The following is a 27933-nucleotide window of genomic DNA, read 5'->3' on the forward strand; positions in this document are numbered from 1 at the left end:
TTTACACAAGACACCGATTTTATGCATTGCAGCTGGCAAGCTAACTAAGTAGCCAGCAATCTTCCTCCAGCCCGACCTAGCAACCACTTGCTAGCTAACCAAAATGGCATCTCAAAGCTGCTTTGTGCAATGTGTGGTTAGCTATACTTAGCTAATATTTAATTAATTGTGATTAATTTACCATCTCACACCAAACTGCAGATATATACATTTTCAAGACGCTCATAAATTATGGGACAACATTCTGGTACGGCCCCTTATTCTCAACTAATCAGATCTCTCATCATGTCCGACAAACGTGGTCCTGGAGACCTCTGTGCATGTTCCATCCTCATGTCTTGCACATTATGGACATGTTCTGTAGATACACACGTTTATCCTGGGGATATTGATGAAAGAATGGTAAATGCATTTTGACTTATAATAAATCAAACAATATTCCAGGCCAGCCATGATACCAGTATCAATAGAATTCTAAAGGGATGATAAATGACTAAAAGGTTAGGAAACAAATCTATTCTATCTCTGATGAATCCTTCATTATCACAGTTTGCATTGTTGTTACAAAGTCCCCCCCCCCCCCCCATACATTTACAGAGTGGAATAATTCATTTTTACAATGATCAGCATTAAGATATTTTTGTATTCAATGTTTAATAACTCAAGGCATGTTCATTCAAAACAATCCAGTCTTTACATCTGTGTTCGAATGGAGGCAATAGACATTTACAGTGGTTAGAGTTACAGCATAGAGCTTTTAAACCTGGTTCACAATTTTGTTGCGTCATGGCTTTTTTTTTCACCCAACATTATTGCATAGGTGAATTTATCATAGCTGGTTGGAAGACCGTCTGAAAACTCAGACAGAAGCCACTGTTATCCATCCACAGTATATTGAGTACTGATAAATTATTAACATGTTTGCAGTGGTTATTGGTACTGGTATCAAAAGTATTGGTAACTTAATCTACTCCACCCAACACTTGTTCTCAATATATTAAGAGTGAAAATATTTAGTATTAAATCACATCCATCTGCACACTTGATTTATGAAAACACAATGGAAAAAAAAGAAGCTATCTATCCCTGGGCTATCATTTTCAAAGGTCGATTGGTTGTAAACTTCATTTCCCAGATCTGATGCAGATAGCATCCACAGAAAGATTCATAGACTTTCAAATGTGTTTTCCCTCAACAGTGAGAGAGAGAGCAGAGTTCTCTTCACTCATTGATTAGAATAGTCACACCCTCAAACACACAGTAACCGTCTTGAGGGATCTTTTCACCACGTTGACTGTAGGACCAGAGATCGAAGCCTGTCCCCTGGACTTGTGTTATTAAAGCTTTCAGTGAGCTGGGTGAAGTTGCCCCTAAGATGGTGATCTTGGGTCAGTTAAGCATTTTCCCCATTAATGTGGATTGGGGGAGGGGAAGTTTATCCTAGATCTGTACCTAAGGGAAACTTCACCCGAAGCCACAACGGGTTGAGGGAGGTGGTCAGTCTTGTGTTACTCCAACTTCTTAGTGTCGACACGTTTGGTCTTCTTGGCCAGAGCAATGGTATCCAGGTGCAGGTTACGGTTGAGGATGACAGAACCACAGGTGAGAGCCCCAGCCAGCGCACCAGCAAAGCCACACACAAACACGTCCTGACCTACACACAGAACACAAACATCAGCACGCAGTAGAAACCAGAGCCGATATAGACCTTTAGTAATACTGAAGTCAAACTTATAGCTTCTCTCTGATATATCCATGGACCCCATCAGCCGTATAAGATACTGACCTGTGAGGTAGAGGTTCTTCAGGGGTGTCTGGGGTCTCACGGTGGCACTGCACTCAGCGCTGAAACGAGCTGTGCCATGGTCTGCTCCATAGATCTCCCCTTTAGGGGCTCCAATGTAGTGCGTGTTTGTTATGGGTGTTCCAGCCTCGATGAACTCAACCTAAAGACGGACACAGAGAGAGAGAAATGGGAGATGTCGATGCCCTGTTCACAATGCATACTACTTTCCATCGAGGTATCAGGTTACATCATTTGTCAAAATGAAAAAAAGAAACTTGTCTAGGTTACAGCTTACTAGCGCATCCACCATAGAGATGTTAAGTTGCCCGGACAAGGCTTTCTACCAGAGTTTAGTACGAACGGGCCAAATGCTCTACCTTGTCCCTGGTAATCTTGGGGAAGACGCTCATCACCACCTCCAGAATCGAGTCACAGAAGATCTGCTTCAGCTCATTGTAATCAGTCCCTCTGTTGGTCACCTTGTCATCCTTCCACTCCTCAAACCACTCATAGTTAGCAAAGCTCACCAGACTCAGGGTGGACTTGCCTGTGAAGAACAGGGAAACGAAAAGGAGTTGAAACACGCCTGTTCAGCCTTCATTCTGATGGCATCGGATACCGTTAGTTGTGTGCATTTCCAATAAGTCTTAAGTTACAAGATGTTTTGGTATGGTGTAGATCAAGAGACCAAGCAGGTTGTTTCCAGGAACACGTTGCAACACTAATGCATCAACATTGGACAGTCAATAGAATGGAACAAATCAAATGAACAGACTTTGAAAGGGCATTTGCCACCATCTGGTACCTGCTAGGACAACATACTACAGAATTCTGTAGTTTTCTAACTGTTGTCTTGTCTGTGTTACCATGAAGTAAATACAATAAAAATAACAAAAACATCACAAAACAGTCTCACATCAGGAATAAAACTAGAACGAGGCCTAACACCCAACACTGCAACCCTCAGGAAAAGAAAGGATTGACCCAGAAACACCTGGAGGAGAGATGCCCAGGCCAATATGGCGAGAGCAGCCTCAACCGGTACAACTTGCCTCGAACCGAGTAATATGTAGGACATGAGCCAATGGATTGTGCTCCTTATACGAGCCAAGGGTTTAAATAAGTCAAGTCAGTTCCAAGGATCGAAATAATTAAATCCTTTAGTATGGTGAAAAATCAGTGCCAGCACTAGTCTTGTTTCTGTACCTGGTGATCGTTCCTCCCAGGTGGGATCTTTGGCTGATGGAGAGGCCACAAAGAGGAGGGGCACACTTCTCGCTGACTCCTCCCGGTTTCCCTTCAGATAGGTGACAACCCTATAACATCCAGATAATGGGAGTAGTAAAAATACTGTAGGCTCTTTAACACTACCGTAAAGAACACTTCACCCTTCTTGGATCTGGGCACAGACACATATACAGTGCATTTGGAAAGTATTCAGACCCCTTCACGTTGTTACGTTACAACAGTACTCTAAAAAGGATTCAATTGTCCCCCCTCCCTAATCAACACACAATACCCCATAATGACAAAGCAAAATGTTATCTTTTTTTTTTTCCAGGTTGGCAAATGTACATATATATTAAAAAAACTGAAATATCACATTTACGTAAGTATTTAGACCCTTTACTCAGTACTTTGTGGAAGCACCTTTGGCAGCAATTACAGCCTTGAGTATGACGCTACAAGCTTGGCACACCTGTATTTGGGGTGTTTCTCCCATTCTTCTCTGCAGATCCTCTCAAGCTCTGTCAGGTTGGATGTGGAGCTTCACTGCACAGCTATTTTCAGGTTGGGTTAGATTGGGTTCAAGTCCGGGCTCTGGCTGGGCCACTCAAGGATATTCAGGGACTTGTCCCGAAGCCACTTCTGCATTGTCTTGGCTGTGCGCTTAGGGTCATTGTCCTGGAAGGGGAACCTTCGCCCCAGTGTGAGGTCCTGAGCAGGTTTTCATCAAGGATCTCTGTACTTAGCTCCATTCATATTTCCCCTATCCTGACTAGTCTTCCAGTCCCCACAGCATGATGCTGCCACCACACTTCACCGTAGGGATGGTATTGGCCAGGTGATGAGCGGTGCCTGGTTTGCTCCAGACGTGAAGCTTCACATTCAGGCCAAAGAGTTCTTTCATGTAAGAATGGAGGTCTCCGTGTTCTTGGGGACCTTCAATACTGCAGACATTTTTTGGTACCCTTCCCCAGATCTGTGCCGACACAATCCTGTCGTCTCGGAGCTCTACAGACAATTCCTTCGACATCATGGCTTGGTTTTCGCTCTGACATGCAGTGTCAACTATGGCACCTTATATAGACAGGCGTGTGCCTTTCCAAATAATGTCCAATCAATTGAATTTACCACAGGTGGACTCTAATCAAGTTGTAGAAACAACTTAAGGATGATCAACGGAAACAGGATGCAACCGAGCTAAATTTTGAGTCTCATAGAAAAGGGTCTGAATAGTTACGTAAATAAGGTATTGTTTTTTTTTTTTTTTTTTAGATAAATTTGCACAAAAAATAAATAAAAAAAACAGTTTTTTGCTTTGTCATTATGGGGTACTGTGTGTAGATTTATGAGGGAAGAATGCAATTTAATATGTTTTAGAATAAGGCTGTAACGTAACAAAATGTGAAAGGGTCTGAATACTTTCCAAATGCACTGTAGACCATGCGTGTTAAACAGTGCGAATATCTATTGAGGTTCCAAACATGTTGTGAAATAAGTGCAGTGATGAGTGGCGAGTGTGTACTGATACTGTCTGTTTTGACGACACTGCATTTTAGTTGTTACCAAACAGATTACTGTAAACAGCACAATCTTTGATGCACACAGAGAAGGGGAGTGAAATACAGAATACATGACTAGACGCACTCTCATGTACCATAGGTTATGTAATGTCGCAGTAACTCACTTCTCTCTCAAAGTCCACACCACAAGACCTTACACAATGTCAGTCTTTGCAACACATCAGGTATACAGTTCAAGTCAGAGGTTTACACAGTCAATTAGTATTTGGTAGCATTCCCTTTAAATTGTTTAACTTGGGTCAAATGTTTTGGGTAGCCTTCCACGATCTTCCGACAAGAAGTTGCGTGAATTTTGGCCCATTCCTCTTGACAGAGCTGGTGTAACAGAGTCAGGTTTGTAGGCCTCCTTGCTCGCACACGCTTTTTCAGTTCTGCCCACATATTTTCTAAAGGATTGGAGGGCAGGGCTTTGTGATGGCCACTCCAATACCTTGACTTTGTTGTCCTTAAGCCATTTTCCCACAACTTTGTAATTATGCTTGGGGTCATTGTCCATTTGGAAGACCCATTTGTGAACAAGCTTTAACTTCTTGACTGATGTCTTGAGATGTTGCTTCAATATTTGCACATAATTCTCTATCCTCATGATGCAATCTATTTTGTGAAGTGCACCAGTCCCTCATGCAGCAAAGCACCCCCACAACATGATGCTGCCACCCCCGTGCTTCATGGTTGGGATGGTGCTCTTCGGCTTGCAAGCCTCCCCATTTCCCCCCCAAACATAATGGTCATTACAGCCAAACAGTTCCATTTTTGTTTAATCAGACCAGGGGACATTTCTCCAAAAAGTACAATATTTTTCCCCATATGCAGTTGCAAACCGTAGTCTGGCTTTTTTAATGGTGGTTTTGGAGCAGGGGCTTCTTCCTTGCTGAGCGGCCTTTCAGGTTATGTCGATATAGGACTCGTTTTACTGTGGATATAGATACTTTTGAACCTGTTTGTTTCCTCCAGCATCTTCACAAGGTCCTTTGCTGTTGTTCTGGGATTGATTTGAAATTTTCGCACCAAAGTACATTCATCTCTAGGAGACAGAACGTGTCTCCTTCCTGAGAGGTATGACGGCTGTGTGGTCCCATGATGTTTATACTTGTGTACCATTGTTTGTACAGGAGAACGTGGTACCTTCAGGCTTTTTGAAAATTCTCCCAAGGATGATCCAGACTTGTGGAGGTCTACAATTTTTCTTCTGAGGTCTTTGTTGATTTCTTTTGATTTTCCCATAATGTCAAGCAAAGAGCCACTGTGTTTGAAGATAGGCCTTGAAATACATCCACAGGTACACCTCCAATTGACTCAAAGGACATCCATTAGCCTATCATTTTCTGGAATTTTCCAGTCCCACAGTCAACTTAGTGTATGGTAACTTCTGACCCACTGGAATTGTGATACAGTGAATTATAAGTGAAATGGTCTGTAAACAATTGTTGGAAAAACTACTTGTGTCATGCAAAGTAGATGTCCTAACCAACTTGCCAAAACTATAGTTTGTTAACAAGAAATTTGTGGAGTGTATGTAAACTTCCGACTTCAACTGTACGTTAATAAGGACAAATAAGGTGTGAATTAAAAGAAATATACAAGTCATTAGACAGTGGGGCCAATGGGGACACGCCAAACATCTAGGGTTAAACAAAGAGAGAGGAAGGACCTACAGTTCATCCAGGTTGTGCTCTTTGAAGATCCAATAGTTGTCTGCTTTGAGGCCCAGGTCCTCCTTGGTTCCAGTCAGGCCCACGAAGATGCTCAGACCTCCTGCCCCGTTTTTCATCATACCAAGCTGCTTCTGGATGGCTGCAGGGCATCACAAAATCATACAACATTCATGAGTAGTAAGGATGTGCGTCTTTCCCTTTCAAGAGGATTCTATAGGTTTCTAGATACATGGGCTCCGATACGTTAAGTTTGAAACGATTCAGTTTGATTAGAGGAACATATCGATGTAATGCACTAACAGTTGCATAAACACATTCACTTCAAATTAAATTCTGCAGCTGTGGTTAAGGGATGAATAGGTCTATGGTGTATGATCAGGAATAAACCTACCCCTCATTGGTCAGCGTGCAGTTTAACTAGGCTACTGCCAGGGGTTGTTAGTTATGCAAAACTACTTGTAGAGCAATGACTGTCAACATAATTCCATACGTAGTTCCGACACTGAATGAGAGGAAGCAAGTGTCACAAAAGATTGTAATTTTACCCCCCCAATTGTGTTTTAGCAATTCGTAACATTTTAATCGATTTTCTGACCGATGCATGCTACATTTGGATCGGTTTGGGGTCTCGATGCACTCATATCTTAAACATTTGAACCGGGGAACAATGCCCATTGGTGAACTGTTACAGCGTTAATGATTAGGCATCACAAGGTCATAGAAACATTATGATTAGGAAAAAACATCTAGACAACGGCATCGATACAAGTGTCAACTAACAATTATGTTGTTTTTTTAACGCAGATATCTTGAACATACACCCACACCATAATACCCTCACCCACCTGGCATGGCCTGGAGTTCCTTGGGCAGCAGCTTCTGGTAGGTGTTGAAGATGCCGGCGTTGGAGATGACCATTGGAGCATGCACATGGATCTCCTCCTGACCCTTCATCACGCTCACACCTGAAACCATGGGAACCAGATGGTCAAATCTGACCATCTGTGTGATCAACCAATTCACCTTTCAACCAATCAACCAGTCCTATTCACCAATAGCCTCCTTGTTGTCGTTGAACAGGATGCGGTTGACTGGGGCGCGGACGAGCACGGCCCCCCCTGCTTTCTCAATGATAGGGATCATGTGGTAGGCGATCTCACTGGCTCCTCCTATTGGGTACCAGGCGCCAGTCAGGTAGTGGCAGACCAGCAGGCTGTGCATGGAGAAGCTGCCATCCTTGGGCATGTTACCTGCAGTTACACACAACAAAATTGAGTCTTATAAAACCAAACACACAACAAAAAGAGATGCAATTAATTTGGTCCATGTGGAAAGCGTGTCCCCCAAATGGCACAAATGAGTGAACTACATAGGGACGCAGTCTTTCATTGGAGATGGCTGTGGTTATGCTCTCCACTATCAGGAACTACAGCAGCCTACCGTAAGTGCCAAAGACGTAGCTGAAGACGGCCCTGAGGTCATTGTTCTCAGTCAGTTCGTTGACCACCTCAGTCACGCTGCGAGACGCCATGCGGAAGAAGAACGACAGACGATTGGCGAGGCCTGTGTACACCAGGAACTTGGCCAGGGGGACAGGAACGAGCTTCAGCAGACACAGGAACCAAACGCTGCGTCCTGCTTTCTGTTGATGGAATTCAGACATATACAGTACCGTTCAAAAGTTTGAGGGTCACTTAGAAATGTCCTTGTTTTTGAAAGAAAATAATTTTTTTGGTCCATTAAAATAGCATCAAATTGATCAGAAATACAGTGTAGACATTGTTAATTTTGTAAATGACTATTGTAGCTGGAAACGGCTGATACTTTATGGAATATCTACATAGGCGTACAGAGGCCCATTATCAGCAACCATCACTCCTGTGTTCCAATGGCACGTTGTGTTGGCTAATCCAAGTTTATTGTTTTAAAAGACTAATTGAGCATTAGAAAACCCTTTTGCAATTATGCTAGCACAGCTGAAAACTGTTTTCCTAATTAAAGAAGCAATAAAACTGGCCTTCTTTAGACTAGTTGAGTATCTGGAGCATAGACATTTGTGGGTTCGATTACAGGCTCAAAATGGCCAGAAACAAAGAACTTTCTTCTGAAACTTGTCAGTCTATTCTTGTTCTGACAAATGATGGCTATTCCATGCGATAAATTGCCAAGAAACTGAAGATCTTGTACAACGCTGTGTACTACTCCCTTCACAGAACAGCACAAACTGGCTCTAATTAGAATAGAAGGCGTGGGAGGCCCCGGTGCACAACTGAGCAAGAGGACAAGTACATTAGTGTCTAGTTTGAGAAACAGATGCCTCACAAGTCCTCAACTGGCAGCTTCATTAAATTGTACCCGCAAAACACCAGTCTCAACGTCAACAGTGAAGAGGAGACTCCAGGATGCTGGCCTTCTAGGCAGAGTTGCAAAGAAAAAAAAAAAAAAAAACACATGAGGTTATTGATGACATCACGTAACTGCACCATACCTTGACCAGCCTCATGTACTCATCGATGGCCGCCTCCTCCCCAGGGAAGAACTTCTTCAGCTCGTCAGGGAAACGGTTCCTACCGCTGTAGATGGGGTAGGTGCGCCTGTTCTCAGGAGGGCCCAGCACCACCTGGTCAAATGGGTTGTCCAGCGGCTCCCACTGCAGCTGACCATTGGTCAGCTGGTCAAGCATACAGCGGAAGGGCTTATGCTCCAACAGGTCCCCAATGTAGTGGATACCTGAGGTGGAGGCATGATTGATTGATTGTATTATTAGAATGTTTTGTATTTAGGATGTCTCGCTCAAATCACATGGGCTTATAAGACACAGTATTATTGATTAATAGTTTGCATTTACAGTGTTACACTTAAACTCACTTTTTTTTTTTTTTACAAAACCAGGCTAGGGCTAGCCCAGGACATGCGGTCAGGACATGCGGTCAGTTTTTTTAGGAACTAAAAGTTGGTGTCTCAACTTACTGTTGAGAGTTGCAACAGTAGAATACATTACGTACAATTTCTCTACATCCCATGGCAAAATGTTATTTTTTTAGTTTTTTTAGGAGGGCAGGCTCTAAAATGTTTTGCAAAATTTCACTTAGGGCCCCCAAAAGGCTAGGGCCGGCTCTGTCTGCATGTGTGGTTATCTGATGTGGGTATATGCAAAACCGCAAGCCACCATGTAGAACCCCACCACCATCAAAGTTGCCCATCCTTGATTTAGGTCAACAATAGAAATAGACCAGGTTCATAGCCACTACCGTCTCTCAGTAGAGGAAGGTACCTACCACCTTGAGTAAGGAAAGGTAAACTGATAGCTGCCTTCTAGGTAAGGAAAGGTCAACTGATAAGAGCCTTCTCACCCACGTCAAACTCAAAGCCTTTCTCTGTAAAGGTGTGGCAGCAGCCTCCGGCCCGATCATGCTGCTCCAGAACCAGGACCCGCTTTCCAACCTTAGCCAGCAGCACCGCCAGCCCAAGACCACCAATTCCACTGCCAATGACAATGGCATCTAGTTTCTCGGGTACTTTACTGGCCAAGAAACCTGGTTGGGAAGAGTACAAAATAAATAAAAAAAACATACAATATTCGTACATGAAACAAATAACGATGTGTTCCAGCAATATTATCCCCTGGACTGTGCTAAGACAGCCTATAACCACGTTTCCATCTAAACCATTTCATGGGGATGAATTACCTGACCCATGGAGAAAAAAAAAGTCACGACCGCATTTTCATGGAAACATTCAAATGCAGTACAATTATGTAGGCCTAAATGCAAACAGAATTTGTTCGTTCGACATGGTGGGATCTTTGTGTCGGTAAAATGAACTGTGCGCACTACGTAATAACGCACAGCCTTTTTCTTTTCTCCGCAAAAAGTCAGTTTGATGGAAACACATGTCGTGGTTTTATGCAGATTTTTGAATATTCGCATGAAAATTGTAACAAATTGGATGAAAACGTAGCTAGTGGAACTGAAACAAGTGTGTGTAGCAGCTATAAACGTGATATAGTGCGGGTGGATTGCGTTTCAATGAGTTTAGTCACTAGTGCAGTACAGCAGCAATGTTCAGCTTGTGACGCAGTACTGTAGTTGACAGTGTAGCCATAGGAAATCGTTGTCAGCGGTTCTAACAAACGAAATAGTTACATGACCTGCTTTCAACTCCAAATGAATGCTCTTGAGATACATGTGAACGACACAGCAATTGAATTATGCAACAAGATATAGCTTTCGAAACAAAACACACACAAACTGGACAAGGGTGTGTTTGCGCACATATTCATAGGAAACTATATTTCGTGCATACATCGGTGATCGTCAAAACTTGTCTACGAGACTCACCCTGCTTCAGAACTTTGTTTTTCTCCTTCTTTTGGGTGACCAGTGGTTTAAGCGGCTCACGAGTGTCGATATCAAAAGGATTTGGTCCGGACGTACGGAACACATAATTGTATACGAATGCAGCTAGAGCAGCACAAATGATTGCTACAATGATCCACATTTTACGAATTATAAATCAGCGCACCTTCTCAATTTAAGTGGATACACACTTCCGCTTGCGAACAAGGTCTGCAATGGTTCCAGGCCACTTGGAACCCTCCCACGCATGACAGATAGCACAGTTGTTTAATGGTATTTGTCGTATCTCCGTCGTTTTCAGCCAAAGAACATCGGGATTATTAAATAGTGTAAAAAGAACAACGCCCATTCTCCCAGATTTTATAACGAGAGGATTCTATTAAACTGGCCCGGGTAGGCGTATGAACCGGCTGCACGTAAAACTCAGTTTTAGTCGAATAACGTTAGATTTGACTTTTCGCAGCAGGTTAGGATCATTCACGTAGCAGGCTATGGTGATTCGGTTGAGGTTAGGAAAAGGGTTCACTTATAAGCAAAAAATATACTGAACAAAAATATAAACGCAACCATTTCAAATATTTTACTGGGCTACAGTTCATATAGGGAAATTAGTCAATTGATATAATTGAATTGGGCCCTAATCTATGGATTTCCCATGACTGGGCAGTGGTCCACCCACTTGGGAGCCAGGCCCAGCCAAACATAATTAGTTTTCCCCCACAAAAGGGCTTTATTACACCCGGTAGCTGGTATCAAATGATCCCACAATTGAAGAAGCCGGATGTTCACTTTCAGGGATGCAACAAGATGGCGCCGACAGAGATGGTCGCCTCGCTTCAGGTCCTTAGAAAACTATGCAGTTATTTGTTTTATCTTACATTGTTAGCCCAGATAATCTGAAGTGTTTTTACATACAGCCGGGAAGAACTATTGGATATAAAAGCGATGTCAATGTAGCATCATTACGACCAGGAATACGTCTTTCCCGAAGCGGATCCTTTGTTCGGACCTCCACCCTGGACATGGAATCTTAACCCAGAGGCTGACCCAAAACAAAGCGGTCGCCACAGAAGAGGCAGATGGAGCGGCCTACTGGTCAGACTCAGAAGGCGAGTACACCATCCACCGCTTCCGAGCATATTATGCGCCAATGTACAATCTCTAGATAACAAGGTGGACGAAATTAGGGCACGAGTTGCCTTCCAGAGAGACATTTCACAGAAACATGGCTCACTCGGGATATGTTGTCAGAGTCGGAAGAGCCACCCGGTTTCTTCACACATCGCGCCAACAGAAACAAACATCCCTCTGGGAAGGAGGAGGGCTGGGGTGTATGCTTCATGATTAACTACTCATGGTGTAATCACAACAACATACAGGAACTCAAGTCCTTTTGTTCACCCGACCTAGAATTCCTTACAATCAAATGCTGACCGCATTATCTTCAAAGACAATTCTCTTCGATTATAGTCACAGCCGTGTACAGCCGTGTGATGACCCATAGGCAAGTTCAAACCGGGCCATTTTATCTGACTGCTGCCACCGATTGAACATAGACTCTAAAGAACCTATCACTTGGTCATGCATTACATAAATGTGTTGACAGGACAGAAAATTATGCCATTACATGCCTCACCCATATTTCACATTAAAATAGTGGACAGTGAAAACATTCATATTTTTTTATTTAAAAAAACAACAGTATCATGAGCAAGTTAAATACTAAAGCAATTGTGCAAAAACTGAAAAGGTATCCCAAAGTACAAAATACGGTATCGTTTCCCCACACAGAAAATTCATACAAGATGTTAGTTTTATGTAAGTATTTGCATTGTCAATGAGAAATGCAGTGAATATACAGTACCAGTCAAAAGTTAAGACACACCTACTCACTCAAGGGTTTGACTTTCTTTTTACTATTTTCCTTCAAAGAATCCTTCATTTGCAGCAATTACAGTCTTGCAGACCTTTGGCATTCTAGTTGTCAATTTGTTGAGGTAATCTGAAGAGATTTCACCCCATGCTCCCTGAAGCACCTCCCACAAGTTGGATTGATGGGCACTTCTTACGTACCATACGGTCAAGCTGCTCCCACAACAGCTCAATAGGGTTGAGCTCTGGTGACTGTGCTGAACACTCCATTATAGACAGAATACCAGCTGACTGCTTCTTCCCTAAATAGTTATTGCATAGTTTGGAGCTGTGTTTTGGGTCATTGTCCTGTCATAGGAAGACATTTGCTCCAATTAAGTGCCGTCCACAGGGTATGGCATGGTGTTGCAAAATGGAGTGATAGCCTTTCTTCTTCAAGATCCCTTTTACCCTTTAGAAATCTCCCACTTCACAACCACCAAAGCACCCCAGACAATCACATTGCCTCCACCATGCTTGACAGATGGCGTCAAGCACTCCTCCAGCATCTTTTCTGCATCTCACGTTCTTCTTTGTGATCTGAACACCTCAAACTTAGATTAGTCTGTCCATAACACTTTTTTCCAATCTTCCTGTCCAGTATGTGTTTTTTTGCCCATCTTTTCTTATTATCGGCCAGTCTGAGATATGGCTTTTTCTTTGCAACTCTGCCTAGAAGGCAAGCATCCTGGAGTCGCCTCTTCACTGTTGACGTTGACTGGTGTTTTTCGCGTACTATTTAATGAAGCTGCCAGTTGAGGACTTGTGAGGTGCCTGTTTCTCAAACTAAACACTAATGTACTTGTCCTCCTGCTCAGTTGTGCACCGGGGCCTCCCACTCCTTCTATTCTAATTAGAGCCAGTTTGTGCTGTTCTGTGAAGGGAGTAGTACACAGCATTGTACGAGATCTTCAGTTTCTTGGCAATTTCTCGCATGGAATAGCCTTCATTTCTCAGAACAAGAATAGACTGACGAGTTTCAGAAGAAAGTTCTTTGTTTCTGGCCATTTTAAGCCTGTAATCGAACCCGCAAGTGCTGATGCTCCAGACACGCAACTAGTCTAAAGGAGGCCAGTTTTATTGCTTCTTTAATCAGAACAGTTTTCAGCTGTGCTAACATAATTGCAAAAGGGTTTTCTAATGACCAATTAGTCTTTTAAAACAATAAACTTGGATTAGCTAACACAACGTGCCATTGGAACACAGGAGTGATGGTTGCTGATAATGGGCCTCTGTATGCCTATGTAGATATTCCATTACAAATCAGCCGTTTCCAGCTACAAAAGTCATTTACAACATTAACCATGTCTACACTGTATTTCTGATCAATTTGATGTTATTTTAAAAATGGACCAAAAAAAGTGTTTTTCTTTCAAAAACAAGGACATTTCTAAGTGACCCTCAAACTTTTGAACGGTAGTGTAACTCTCGGTCTTCCTTTCCTGTGGCGGTCCTCATGAGAGCCAGTTTCATCATAGAACTTGGTTTTTGCGACTGCACTTGAAGAAGCTTTCAGTTTTTGAAACTTTCCAGATTGACTGACCTTCATGTCTCAAAGTAATGATGGACTGTCGTTTCTCTTTGCTTATTTGAGCAATTCTTGCCATAATATGAACTTGGTCTTTTGCAAAATAGGGCTACCTTCTGTATACCACCCCTACCTTGTCACAACACAATTGATTGGCTCAAACGCATTAAGGAAATAAATTCCTTAAATTAACAGGGCACACATGTTAATTGAAATGCATTCCAGGTGACAACCTCATGACGCTGGTTGAGAGAATGCCAAGTGTGTGCAAAGCTGTCAAGGCAAAGGGTGGCTACTTTGAAGAATCTCATATTTTGATTTGTTTTAGACTTTTTTGGTTACTACACGATTCCATATATTTTATTTCATAGTTTGTCTTCACTATTATTCTACAATGTAGAAAATAGTAAAAATAACAAAAAAAACTGGAATAAGTAGGTGTCTGAACTTTTGACTGGTACTGTATAACACACCAGTTTTCCATCAGCATTGTTTAGTTCATTCTGACATACTTTTTATTTTGGGGAAAATTCAGAACATAGTAAAGGACGTGTTCTGTAAAGGATGGCTATGATAAAATTGCAATCCCAAAAAATACAAAGAAAAAGGTAAGTCTGTGGGGCGAGTTCAATTCATGTGTAGACCTACGCCTTCTGTCAGGAGGGCATGTGGAGCTGTGATAAAAGTTCAAGCACTTTTGATCCCTTGCCACTGGGGGAGTCATGGTTATCTCGTGGGGTCATCTCCAGCCCATAGAGGTGCTCAAGGAAGCTATACAGGGAGGCTAGCTGATCTGGGTACCCCTGTTCAAACACACGCAGAAGCTTGAAAAGCTTGTCCAGTGCATTGCTCAGGCCCTCCTGAGGCAGGGGGATTGCCATCCTATCAACGGGGAACACGATGCAAAGCTGCCGGCCAGGGGCCTCCAGGGGCCCCACGCTCACTATGTAGGGCTGAGCGTGGGAGGCAGACTCTGGGCCCTCCAAGGAGGTAGGGTCATAGAATAAGGAGGACACCTCGGTGTCCATCTGTAGAGGAACAAAGGAGGAAAGGTCTTTCAAGGGGGTTCTTCAATTACATTCCTTCGAAAAGTCATTGTTACCCTTCTAAAGTTGCCAACAATTTCCTTCTAAAACTCCGCTAGTTCACAAACTGTTACTCTATATGGCAATGAGGAAATGTCTGAGTTTATTACTCTGATCAGGAAGTATAAAAAAAAAAAAATTAAATGTTGCTCACCGGTACAATGTCCACCAGATACCGAATGGCCTGCCTGACACTGCTCCTGGAGGGTAAGGAGGCTCTACTGGTGTTTGTTGGTGGTAGTACATAGATCAGGACCTTCAGCATAGTCAGGGTGTAGGGGTCTGCAGAGGAATCAGAGGGGAACAAAGCTGTGAAACTTGGCATAAAACAACTCAAACAAAACACAGCAATGTACTCTGACCCCTGAGTAAATCATACAGATCATTTTCAGTCAGTCTGTCAATGGTTTATTAGGAGGTTGACTGTAAAGTGTCTATTCCATGTATACTGAACAAAAAAATAAAACGCAACATGCAACAATTTAAAAGTTTTTACTGAGAAATAAACATTTTGTGCATATGGACAATTTCTGAGATTGTATATTTCATGAAACCAACACTTTACATGTTGCGTTTATATTTTTGTTCAGTGTAGTTAACCTCTGACCTCCTTGCTGTGTGGCAGCCAGTTGGAGAAGTGCTGAGATGTCTGGGTGTTTTTCGCACTCTGCGATCTGGTACACCCTGGGCAACACGAAAGACGACCACTGGGCCAGGAAAGAGTGGCCTTTACCTGGGAACATCCTCTCAAACTCCAGGTCAATCTGAACAAAGAAACACCTTTCAGATCCCAATAATAAACGTAGTCACCAATGGGTTGTTCCACTTCAAAAAGCACAAGAAAGAGGTTTTTTTTACACCCACCTACTCAAATTGTTCTGAAATCGTTTGTTGTTTGGAAACTGGTACAACAATTAATTCCACAAATATTCTAGTTTAAAAATATAGATTTTATCGTCTGAGAAATTAAGCTAATTGATTGCATCCAAATAGGCTATTTGAATTTATAGGACTCATATCATAATCAATAAATAGACATGAGGAATCCAAAGGAATACTCAAGTGGCCAGCTTTTGACCACATCTTTGATTCCTCATACAGTATCTTACCTCATTGTTAGTAAAAAGTTTAGTTCAAATTGGATGTTAGGTACTATAATATTTCAGAAATATATGAATCCTATAAATTAAAAATGGGCCATTTTGGGCGAAATCAATTAGCTTAATTTCTCAGCGATTGAATAATATATCATTAAAATAATGTTGCGAGAATGCTAACCTTATCAGTCTCTAACTTCAGAAACAAATTCATAACCATTTGAGATGGTGGGTGTCATACCTGTCTGAAATGACATGGAATGAACCTAATTACAAGTCTATCTGTGGCCTTTCTAGTCTAGTGAGCATCAGTGGCTTTCTCCATGACGACTGGACTCACCGTGGCGGGTACGTCAAGAAAACGTGGGTACTCGGCCAACACAGCCCTCATACTAGGCCGTGTGTTACTGATCCACCTCCTGCGTGCGTTGAATGTGAGGTCCATAGCACCGTGGATGGCAGGCAGATTCCTGGTCAGGGGCCTGGTTTTCTTCATCAGCTCCACCCACCTCTGCGTCTCCTCACTGGACTGGCTCTCCAGGAGCCCAGGTCCCGATCGAGGTCCAGCGGGGTCCAACAGACCTGGCTCTGGCCGACGCCTCTTCAGCACATACTTCTTCTTGTGGTCTTCAAGGGTGCGTCGAGAGTTGCGCAGGCGCGTCTCAATGTAACCCGTACGGGACAAAGGGTCGTACAAGTGTTCCTACACAGAGAGAGAGAGAAAATTAAAAGACATAATTGTCTGTTCAGTAAGTGAGAATTATGTGAATCCTACACTACTAATCAATTTAACTCACGATGCCATTGATGCCAGCAGAGGGTGCACAGAGTCTGAGTCCTGGGAAGAGTTCCACTATGTGCTCTGCCAGCATGGTCTTCTGAGCAGAGGTAGGGTAGCTGCAGAGGACAGGAGATTAAACGTCAGAAACAATTACAAAACATTGAGTCTAAATAGAACAGAAAAATCTCAGATTTCTCAGTCCCTTCCCTTCTCATCCCAAACACACATACAATCAGCTCCTCACAATCCAAACTCCTCCACAATGAAGGACACTGAGAACTTTATGAGCTTTCTGCGGGACAGCTCACACAGACAGCCCTCCCTCTCGTACTCCCGCACCACCTCAGGACACAGCTGCTCCAGCCACAGGCGCAGGCGACCTACAAAGTCCTGTGGACCAGCCTCCACCTGCTCCTGCCCAAACTCACCGGCCTCCACACCACTCTGAGAATGACAGTTTTAGATAAGTTAAGGACTGAGGATCACATTATGTCAATTACCATTTAGCGCCTAATATGTTTTATGAGATTATGAGGTCGGCGATCGAGGACTGAGTAGATGTGCTTTACTCACATTGGCAGGATGGGGCAGAGCAAGGGCCTCCTCAGCCATGCAGCATCTCTCCATATCAGGTCGCTCTGTTTTGATGTTGGTTGGGCTGAAGCAGGGGTGCAATGCATCCTGGGGCTTGGCAGCCATCTCTCCCTCCAGGGACACAGCCACCGTCCTCAGGTCTCCTTCATGCAGCCTGTGGTCATCTGCAACTGAACATTAGCAGAGAGGAGACAATGAGGAAGAGCATGAGAGGTAGCCTAGCAAGCCGCCTGATCTCGCAAACTGACATGAATGGTTCGCTGTTCGGATATACCATTCCCTGTAAGCTCGCGATATCAGGCAGCTTGCGAGGCTACATTCAGTACACTGCAAGTCACGATATCAATAGAGGCTCCCTCACTAAGGCATTCTTTCACTACATTGAGTCAGGACTTACAGTGAGTGGCACCGCCCCCGTCAATAAGGGCCATGTCTTCATTGTGCTCCGTCTTGTACACTCTGTTCATCAGCTCCCACTCCTCTGGGATCCCCATGCCCTGACCCTCCTCAAAGTCCACCATCACTGGCCCAGCCGACACAAGGTCAAATGGGTCAGGCAGTCCAGCACAGTCCTCCACCACCTCCTGGGGATGGGGCTCCACGGTGGTCCTTTGTGATGCTTGGGAGGTTGAGCAAGTGGTCTGACCCATTGGATTCTTAATGTTGCCACGCCCAACAACCCCCCTCAGTCCTGTGTTACAGAATGCCTCTGAAGACCCAGCCTGCACCCTCCAGTCACCCCCACTGGGGGCCTCTAACCTCTGCTTCAGTCCCAGGGTGTCCTGGTCCCTCTGGGTCAACGAGGAGAGTCCCTGCTGCTGGTCCCCTTGGAGCCCGGTTAACAGACGCACAGTCTCACACAGCACAGACTCCACTGCTGTACGCACTGCCTCCTCAATGGCCCCGCCCAGTCTGTCCCTCAGGAAGCTGATGGACAACTGGACATCCATCTTGGCACAGCTCTACCTGGCTGTCTCTGTGACTTTAGACACCAACTTCAAGTTTCGGGCTCTATGAGATGATATGTAGCTAGTCTATTCAAAAGCCACCAAACCTGGGTATTGCCAAAGATTCTCTAGTATAAGTTATTGCTTAAGTTCTTCCTCTCTGATAATTGATATGACCACATCTCTAAGCCTCCCTCACTTGGAGCGTCAACTAGAGATACACACTGAGTAATATGAATTTTACTAAGAACAATCATATTAGCTCTCCACCCTAAAACTACAGATATCTTGGCAACCCAAAAACCAATGTCAACATAGCTAGCTAAGCTAGTAACATTACTACCATATTATGCGTTAGACTGGTGAATACATTCAGTTTTGCAACTGACTAGGTATCCCCTTTTCCTTTTGTTGTCCCCATTATTATAGCTAGCAACAAAACAGGCTCTCTAGCTAGCTAATCATTTCCTACAAGCTATCGCTGTAAATTAACAGATTCATTCAACTAGTTAACGTCACCAACATTTCACTGCAAATTATCGAAACAATACTTGACGTCTACGCGGGATTGGGACTTTAAACCAAAGTAAAACATTAATATATCAATTTTTGAAGCGTTCTAGCTAGCTAGCTATCGATTCTAGCTAGCTATCGTCCCCTAAATAAAACGTCATCTGCAAGAGGCAGCAAGCGTCAGAAGAGAACGGTGTGAAGCCATACAGAGATTTCAGCCATGGTATTCTCATTTTTCTTATGTTGTTTACCTAACAAGCATCAGGTGACTATTTTTCAGGAATACTCAGGTACTTCAATGTATTAGTTTGTTATTGTATGACCGGAAGTCCTATTTTCTTTACAAACTTACGAAGAAGATTGAAAGCTGTAGTTATTTTTTATGTATACAATAACTAAGATACTGTTTTAAATGGCATACAGGTCTGCTCTGACTTTACACGGTTATTGTTCTATTTAGTTATTAATACTCATTTCCAAAAAAAAAAAGGTATTAGGAACATGTATATGTAAAATCATTTTTTATTCATTCTTTTTCATGTTCAGTTTTCATATGCACTTAAAAGTAGGTACCCTTTTATTTAAATTATTAATTTGTATTTTATTTCTCAGAATAGTTCCTGATTACACTAAAGAGGGTTTTTAGTCTCTCTTACTACAAGAACCCTTAGTTTGGTCTTGAACATAATTTTCAGTTGAGTTGAATTGAATTTCAAAGCCTGATAACGTCTAGCTCAAAGTTTATGGAATAAGCTATTTTCACATTAAATTGACTTAAATGGTGCAGATCACGGTTCCTTATCGTTTACTGCTCCTACGTCTTTGACTCATCCTACTACAGTTTATACTTTTATATCATCTTTGTTGTTTTGTCTTTGTCCATAGTTTATCTTAATGCTAGGGGGTTACGAAACAATGTGAAGCGCAAGGCCTTGTTTTTATTTGCTAAACAATTTCAAACAGATTTTTGCTTTTTTCAAGTCTTACTCAATTTCGGCTGATGACAACTTCAGGAGGTCACAGTGGGGCAACGATATTTGGCTTTCTGAACGCTCGGCTGGTGTCACTACAATGGAAAATACTTTTGGTGGTAATATTCTACACTCGGAATGTGGCCCCATTGGTCACTTTATTTGTCTTGTGATCAGTTACAATGACATTACACTCATTACTGTAAACTTCTACGGGTACAACACCAAACATGAGAATGAGGAGTTACTTGAATCTATAGAGAAACAAATACTTCATTGGTTATCTAAATTTCCCAATTCGTGATTATTGATAGGAGGGGACTTTAACATTACTATAGATAATTAAACTGATAGATGACCTCCAGGTAGACCAACCAATCAGAATTTGGGTTTAATACTTTTTATGGAAAAGTTTGATCTTACTGATATATGGAGAGAGAGGTTTCCGGCCGACAGATCATTCACTTGGAGTAACAAAACAGGTTCAAGACAATCCAGAATAAATTTTTGGCTTATATCCAAATGTATTGATAGTGTGTTACTACAAATATTTATACTACTCCCCTCACAGACCATAGGGCCATTTACATTGATATCAAAATATTTACCCCTGATATGAACCTTGGTAGAGCATCCTACTGGAAGCTAAATAGTTCATTATTAAATAATGATATAGTTACATTTGAGGTTAAAGATCTGCTCTCACACTTTTGGGAAAGGGCTTGTGAAGAATAATCTTGTTGCAAGAACTGGGAGCTCTTTAAATTTGAGGTGTCCAAATACCTTAGAAAATATGGTAGTAATCTTGCTAAGACCAGAAGAGCTGAGGAGGAAAAGGTGATCATTAAGATAACTTCCCTTTCTCAGAGGTCCCCAGCCGGCCTATCGGGGGAGGAGAAGATGGAACTGATTGAGTTACAAAATAAACTGGATAATATATATAAATTAAAAGCAGAAGGAGCCTTTATTAGATCTAGGAAAAAATGGATTGAGGGAGAACAGAATTCATCCTATTTCTTTAGACTTGAGAAATTTCACTCTAAAAATAACACTATCCATAAGTTAAACATTGAAGTTATTACTGATGACCAAACATTAAATCGCTAAATACTGTAGCAATTTTTACAGAAAATTGTATAGCTCTACGTACTGTCAGGAATCCACAGATATGTTTTTTAACTCACTGAATAATGTTCACGCTATCAGTGATATAGAATCTAAACAGTGTGATGAACCCATCAAAGTTGAAGAGATTATAGTATCAAACATCTAAAGAACAATAAATCACCAAGTGTTGATGGAATTACATCAGAATTTTACAAATTATTTTCTGAGCAAGTAGCTCCCTTCCTATTTGAAGTCTTTTTTAGAGATTATTAAAAACAATGTTCTCCCTCCTACAATGAGTCGGGGGTTAAGCCTAAGCCTAAAAAAAGAAGTGCTGCTCATCGATAACTGGTGTCCAATTTGTCTTCTTAATAATGACTATAAGATATTAGCCTTACTACTTGCAAAAAAGAAAAAGAAAAGAAGTCCTGGATGCAATCATTGATGAAACACAGTCTGGCTTCATGAGGAACAGACATATTTCTAACAATGTCAGACTAGTATTAGACATACTTGACTACTCAGACCTAATAACTGAGGATAGCTTCATATTATTTTTTAGATCTTTATAAAGCATTTGACACAGTAGAGCGTTTCTCTTCCACTCCCTTGAGAGACTTGGCTTTGGGGATTTTTTCTGTAAGGCTATTAAGACTCTATGCAAATGGTAACAGCTCTATCAAATTGACATATAGCACCTCACCTAGATTTGAGTTAAAGAGGGGAATTAGGCAAGGTTGTCCAATCTCTCCGTACCGGTTTTTATTAATCACCCAACTTCTTGCAAATTCTTTAAATAATAGTCCTGTACAAGGTATTTCAATAGCTGGTAAAGAAATTATTATAAGCCAGCTGGCTGATAAACTTTTTATTTAAGAAGCTAACCAAATTCTCATATCGATCAATGTGATACAATCCTTTTCCAAAGCGTCTGGTCTATCTTAACATTAATAAATGTGAACTCATAGCTGTCAAAGATTGTGTGACACCTTCATATTACGTTATTCCAGTAAAAGAAGAACTTACATATTTAGGCATAACCATTACAAAGGATCAGAAGTCTAGATGCTTACTAAATTGTAACCCTTTTATTAAAAATACCCAGAAGAAGCTAAATCAATGGCTACAGAGGGACTTATCTCTAAAAGGTAGAGTCCTAATAACCAAGGCCGAAGTTCTCTAGACTAACATGTGGCGCTTTATCTTTATGTCTTGACAGTAAAATAAGCAAGGAGATAGACCAGATGCTTTTCAACTTTATTTGGAGAAACCATACCCATTACATTAGGAAAACTGTTGTAATGAACACTTATGAGAATGGTGGACTGAATTTTCTGGACTTTACTACTTTAAATAATACTTTTAAGATCAATTGGATAAAACAATTCCCAAGAAGACCCACTTCTATCTGGAATTTTATTCCTCATCATGTCTTCTCTACTTTTGGTGGCCTTAACTTGTTTTGCAATTATAATATTGACAAAATTCCAGTGAAACTTTCTGCTTTTCATCGGCAGGTTCTCGTCATGGTCATTCATTTATAAACACAATTTTTCTCCACACAGATATATGGAATAATCGGGATATATTGTATAAAAATACTTCTTTGTTTTTAGAATATTGGTTCCAAAATAATATCCTATTGGTGAGCCAACTGGTAAATGCAGAGGGTCTTTTACTCAGTTATAAGGAATTATTTTCACTTTACAAGGTCCCTGTAACACCTAAAGATTTTGCAATTGTTTTAGATGCCATTCCCTGAGGTGTTGCTCTGTTATTCAGGAACGTGTCAAGACCAGAGCCAACCTTCTATTGACCCTGTTGACTCATCAGTAGGAAAAAAATTGTTTCTCTTTTGGTCCATTCAACAACAGAGCGATACGAACCTTGTTTCAGCAGGATGTTGTATCTATACCTTATGTCATGCCTTATTGGAATGGATTTATTAAAATATCTGTTGGAAAAAAAGTTTGGATGTTGCCACACACAACTAAATTAAGAAAGTTTCCTTTAAAATTATTCATAAATATTATCCTGCCAACCACTATATGAAGAAGTTGAAGGAAAACAACTCAAATTGCTCCTTTTGTAATGACCACCCAGAAACAGTGTTGCATCTTTTTTGGCATTGTATTCATGTAAGAAAACTGTGGCAAGACATGAGTAGATTTATAACACATTTATGAAGATTTTACACTATTGTGGAGAGATGTACTGCTTGGATTCTTTACATACGATAGAAATAAGCTGAAATATTTTTATGTAATTCATTTCATTATTCTTTTGGCCAAATTTCATATACACAATTGTAAATTTACAAACAAAAAACATTTTCTTACCCTACAAAAAGAAATTGAACTGTATTTTAAGACAGTTAAATACTCTAACAAAAAAGGCTGTTAGAATTGTAAGTGTATGTATGTTCCTTAAGGTCCTTGTGTAATTGTAATGTGATATTGTACCCCCTAGCTGGATTGTCCATTGTTTATAATCTATATATACTTGTTCCCTCGTGTACTTTCTGTATTGATTTGTCGTTAATAAAAAACATTTTTTTTAAAAGTGTACTGAGATTTGACTATAATTATTCAGCAGTAATGTTGCCAATGATCGAGACAAATGAATTGTTCATATTGAAATAGTTGTCATAAATTTCACAGAACATTTGCCTGGACACTGCAGAGATGAAATGTAATTTAGAAAATTGTTTCCCCAGACTTGATTCCTTTGCTTTTAATTAATGAATATAAAAATATATAACCTCTGACAGGGTTGAAAGAGTTGACAAAATACACTAAACAAAAATATAAAACGCAACACGTAAAGTGTTGAGCCCAAAAATAATTTCTATATGCACAAAATTCTTATTTCTCTCAAATGTTGTGCTCAAATTTGTTTACATCTCTGTTAGTGAGTAATTTCCTTTGCCAAGATAATCCATCCACCTTACAGGTCGGGCATATCAAGAAGCTGGTGCACCTTGTGCTGGGGACAATAAAAGGCAGTTGTGTCACACAACACAATGCCATAGATGTTTCAAGTTGAGGGAATGTGCTATTGGCATGCTGACTGCAGGAACGTCCTCCAGATCTGTTGCCAGAGGATTGAATGTTAATTTCTCTACCATAAGCTGCCTCCAACGTCATTTTAGAGAACTTGGCAGTACGGCCAACCAGCCTCACAACCACAGGCATGTTGTTGTGTGGGCAAGCGGTTTACTGATTTCAACATTATATGGACTGTAACTCAGTCAAATCTGATATAAATGCAACAATATTTTTGTTCAGTATGTTAAATGCTTTCATTCATTGGATGTTACAGTACTTTGTGCCAATCATAAATATAGAATCTCAATCTAGATCTGTGGTGCCATTGTACTTTAATCTATCTCTGACATGAGCATTGACAAATCATTATGCTTGAAGTGTGTACAATTTGCTCATTTCCAAATGAACAGAATACTAATTTAGAAAATGTGCTTGTTATACAAAGGTTTAGACTCCCATAACAATATTTAGTGAAAACATGGCATTTTGCATATGCTCTTTTCAGCGTCGAGGCAGGCCAAATCTGTGAAGTGAAGAGGCACCGATGCTGCCAACCCTCTCTGCAAGAAAGTCCTTGGAAAACAATAGTATGCTCAAGAGCTGAAGATGTTAAAAGACAAAAACAATGCTTTCATTACCCCAGGACACAACGGGTGACTATCCCAGAAAAATAAAGAAGAGGAGTAAGAGGAGATCTTTGATTTAAGATGATCCATATTAGACTGTACCTGTTCTTTCTTGCTGTTGATGATGACCAGGTCTCCTTCTAGAGCCTGACAGTGCCCCCTGCTGGCTTCCCCAGTCATGCTCTACTCAGAGAAGGTGTAGAACCCTCAAACTGGACTCTGGACCTCGAAGCCAGTTCCAAGGAATTTGTTAATTGTCTAATCGGGGACTGATTTAGACCTAGGACACCAGGTGGGTGCACATAATTATCAGGTACACCAGAAAACCGAACCTCGTAGGGTAAGAGTTGAATAGCCCTGGTGTTTTGTTAATTTAAAAATTTTTAACTAGGCAAGTCAGTTAAGAACAAATTCTTATTTTCAATGACGGGGGTTAACTGCCTTGTTCAGGGGCAGAACGACAGATTTTTACCTTGTCAGCTCGGGGATTCGATCTTGCAACCTTTCGGTTACTAGTCCAACGCTCTAACCACCTGGTGTAGAAGCTGCCGAGGGCCTTCACCTCCCTGTTGGTCCTCAAAGGCTTGGAGTAACCCTGGATTGTAAAACTGTCATGGTCAAAACATATTGATACAACAGTAACTAAGATGGGGAGAGGTCTGTTCATAATAAAGAATTGCTCTGCCTTCTTAACAGCACTATCAACGAGGCAGGTCATACAGGCCCTAGTTTTGTCGCACCTGGACTACTGTTCAGTCGTGTGGTCAGGTGCAAGAAAGAGGGAACAGGGCGGCACAGCTGGCCCTTGGATGCACACAGAGGACTAACAATAATCTGCATGTCAATCTGTCCTGGCACAAAGTGGAGGAGAGATTGACTTCATCACTACTTGTATTTGTGAGCGGTATTAACTTGAATGCACCAAGCTGTCTGTTTGAACTACTGGCACACAGCTCAGACACCCATTCATACCCCAAAAGACATGCCACCAGAGGTCTCTCCACAGTCCAAGTCCAGAACAGAATATGGCAGACGCACAGTACTACATAGAGCCATGACTACATGGAACTCTATTCCTCATCAAGTAACTCATGCAAGCAGTAAAATTAGATTTAAAAAACATAAAAATACACCTTATGGAACAGCGGGGACTGTGAAGCAACACAAACACACACGATAACATATGCACTGTACACACACAAACATGGATTTTGTGTTGTAGATATGTGCTAGTGGAGTAGGGGCCTGAAGGGAACACACACTTAGTGTGTTGTGAAATCTGTTGTGAATGTATTGTAATGTTTTTTAAAAAATGTATAGATGCCTTAGTTTTGCTGGACCAGAGGAAGAGTAGGATCCATAATTTAAAAAAAATAGTAAGAAGAGGGGAGGGGGCCTATTTCTCAGAGCAAAAGAACAATACTATGGATGATGTGCAGATTATAACGTTCATTTCCCACAACCCTGCTCTTGTTGCTGAATGCATCGCCTTTGTTGCCGACTTTGTTTAAAATGTATAAAAATAGCTGTTTGTTTAGGTACCCAAATGAACACTAAGAAATAAATGAAATAATCTTACAGGACACAAGGGAGGGAGAAAACAAATAGACTTACCTTTGTCTGAGCAATTACTAACTGGTTTTATATCACACTCCACTGGCAGACTGCCAGGCATAGATTACTTCTCTGAACTGTCAAATACAACATTCAATTGCCCTTAAAATGATGTTCATTAAAGTGACTAGACCATAGTTGAGAGACATGGAGAGGAAACCAGTGATTGATAAGGCCTTCACGCTAGTCGGCAAAATATTTACAACCCATTTTTGAATTTCATTCAATATATTCCATCTAAAACGTGCGACATTGTTTCTTCACGCAATGCTATATTGGTGGAGAATACTCACAGTAATAGGCAAGTATACAGTTGGTCAACAGAAATAAGGCGTAGAGAATGGAGACAGCAACAGCATGTCTTCTTTGCTATCTGTACAATGCAAACAAAATATTAGGTTAAGTATAAATAAGACACGTGCAGGCACATACTGTACATCTTGTACATGAATCCACCCAAGAGTCAAAGACAGGATGCTGGTTGCACTTCCTTCTACGTAGGCCCCCTGGTCTCTCTCTCTCGGGCCTGTTAATATCCATCTCCAGATTGTTACGCTATATGCTGAAGTCCACATCCATCCTTTTCATGATACTGATACAAGGACAACGGTTGGTTGGTGAGGAAGGTAGGATGCTTCATAACTGAGAGGGAGGAAGAGGGGGGGAATGTTTTTACCACACTACAATCACATCATCATTGATATTTTTCACCATGTCCTTATTAGGAATGATTCTCATGTCGTAGTAATGTGTTCTAACCATCTAATTTATTAAAAAACCTAAAGATATTGTAAAGACAATTTAAAGGGAACCTGATGATTTTTAGGTCTGTGGATCGTGATAACTAACAATGAGGGAATGCATTTATATTTTCAACTTTGTTATCCGTATTTTTTATATAAATGTATATCCGGTCAACTCTTACACATTTGATATTTGTTCAGTTTCAACAGATCAGGTGAAACAGTCAAAGAGAGAAAAAGATCCAAGTTGAAAAAGGCCATAACATAACATACCTGCATAGTAATATATCGTCTCAATAGGTCCTCTTTCTTCTTTATGCAGGTTATCTTGATCTAATCGGGATGTCAAGATGCCAAACCAGTCTTATCTGAGAGTTGCAGGTACAGTTTAATCTCAAGCCTAAACCAATAATCTTCAGAAAGATAGTGGTATAGTTGTCTGGGAACCATTCTCAGTAAGAACCTAAAACAGGAGGTCACGGAGGGTAAGGTAGTGATGAAAATAACGTGGCATAGCAAGGAGACAAGTTATAGTATACACAAGTTGGCCTCACAAATAATTAATAATATACAAAAGTTAAAGAATCTGTGGTTTTAGTGATTGGCTTGGGTGTATGCTGCACTATCACCACATAGCAAAAGACCGACAATTACTAAATAAAGTAAGATAGATGGCAAAGTCTTTAAAATCAGAGGAAATTATGCATATAGTGGTGGAATTGGAGTGTGTAGTGCCTTACAAATTGTATATCTCCATGAGAGG

The 27933-nt window shown here is 41.2% G+C and overlaps 2 protein-coding genes across 3 annotated transcripts; both read right to left on the reverse strand.

Moving 5' to 3' along the window:
- Nucleotides 1-637: 637 nt before the first annotated feature.
- Nucleotides 638-11238, reverse strand: LOC110486209 (all-trans-retinol 13,14-reductase). The gene is made up of 11 exons (XM_021557638.3): nucleotides 10589-11238; nucleotides 9602-9784; nucleotides 8737-8978; nucleotides 7689-7890; nucleotides 7301-7498; nucleotides 7094-7213; nucleotides 6249-6387; nucleotides 2993-3102; nucleotides 2164-2333; nucleotides 1787-1946; nucleotides 638-1654 (listed from the first exon to the last, which is right to left on the reverse strand). The coding sequence occupies exons 1-11, from the start codon at nucleotides 10746-10748 to the stop codon at nucleotides 1509-1511; spliced, it is 1830 nt and encodes a 609-aa protein (XP_021413313.2). The 5' UTR covers nucleotides 10749-11238; the 3' UTR covers nucleotides 638-1508.
- A 1036-nt stretch (nucleotides 11239-12274) lies between these two features.
- LOC110486210 (uncharacterized) lies at nucleotides 12275-19387 on the reverse strand. Of its 2 annotated transcripts, none has more exons than XM_021557639.3 (8): nucleotides 18000-19387; nucleotides 17582-17772; nucleotides 17253-17452; nucleotides 17025-17124; nucleotides 16568-16930; nucleotides 15738-15894; nucleotides 15285-15412; nucleotides 12275-15073 (listed from the first exon to the last, which is right to left on the reverse strand). In XM_021557639.3, exons 1-8 carry the CDS (start codon nucleotides 18550-18552, stop codon nucleotides 14702-14704), a joined length of 2064 nt encoding a protein of 687 aa, XP_021413314.3. In that variant the 5' UTR covers nucleotides 18553-19387; the 3' UTR covers nucleotides 12275-14701. The 2 variants fall into 2 exon arrangements, with proteins under 2 accessions (XP_021413314.3, XP_090052416.1); XM_090196290.1 differs by having other exon boundaries at nucleotides 17239-17452; nucleotides 18000-19218.
- Between the last annotated feature and the right edge of the window lie 8546 nt (nucleotides 19388-27933).

The sequence above is a fragment of the Oncorhynchus mykiss genome, chromosome 13, assembly GCF_057628025.1.
Source record: "Oncorhynchus mykiss isolate SJ-2025 chromosome 13, ASM5762802v1, whole genome shotgun sequence".
In the NCBI taxonomy this organism is placed as follows: domain Eukaryota; kingdom Metazoa; phylum Chordata; class Actinopteri; order Salmoniformes; family Salmonidae; genus Oncorhynchus; species Oncorhynchus mykiss.

Coding starts and splice junctions, on each gene's coding strand:
- LOC110486209 (XM_021557638.3), bottom strand. CDS start 10,748: ATGTGGATCATTGTAGCAATCATTTGTGCTGCTCTAGCTGCATTCGTA. Junction 8,979..9,601: donor AGGCTTTGAGTTTGACGTGG/GTGAGAAGGCTC, acceptor CCTCCACCTCAG/GTATCCACTACATTGGGGAC. Junction 7,891..8,736: donor AGTACATGAGGCTGGTCAAG/GTATGGTGCAGT, acceptor TTCCATCAACAG/AAAGCAGGACGCAGCGTTTG.
- LOC110486210 (XM_021557639.3), bottom strand. CDS start 18,552: ATGGATGTCCAGTTGTCCATCAGCTTCCTGAGGGACAGACTGGGCGGG. Junction 17,773..17,999: donor CGGGGGCGGTGCCACTCACT/GTAAGTCCTGAC, acceptor GCTAATGTTCAG/TTGCAGATGACCACAGGCTG. Junction 17,125..17,252: donor ATTGTGGAGGAGTTTGGATT/GTGAGGAGCTGA, acceptor TGTCCTCTGCAG/CTACCCTACCTCTGCTCAGA.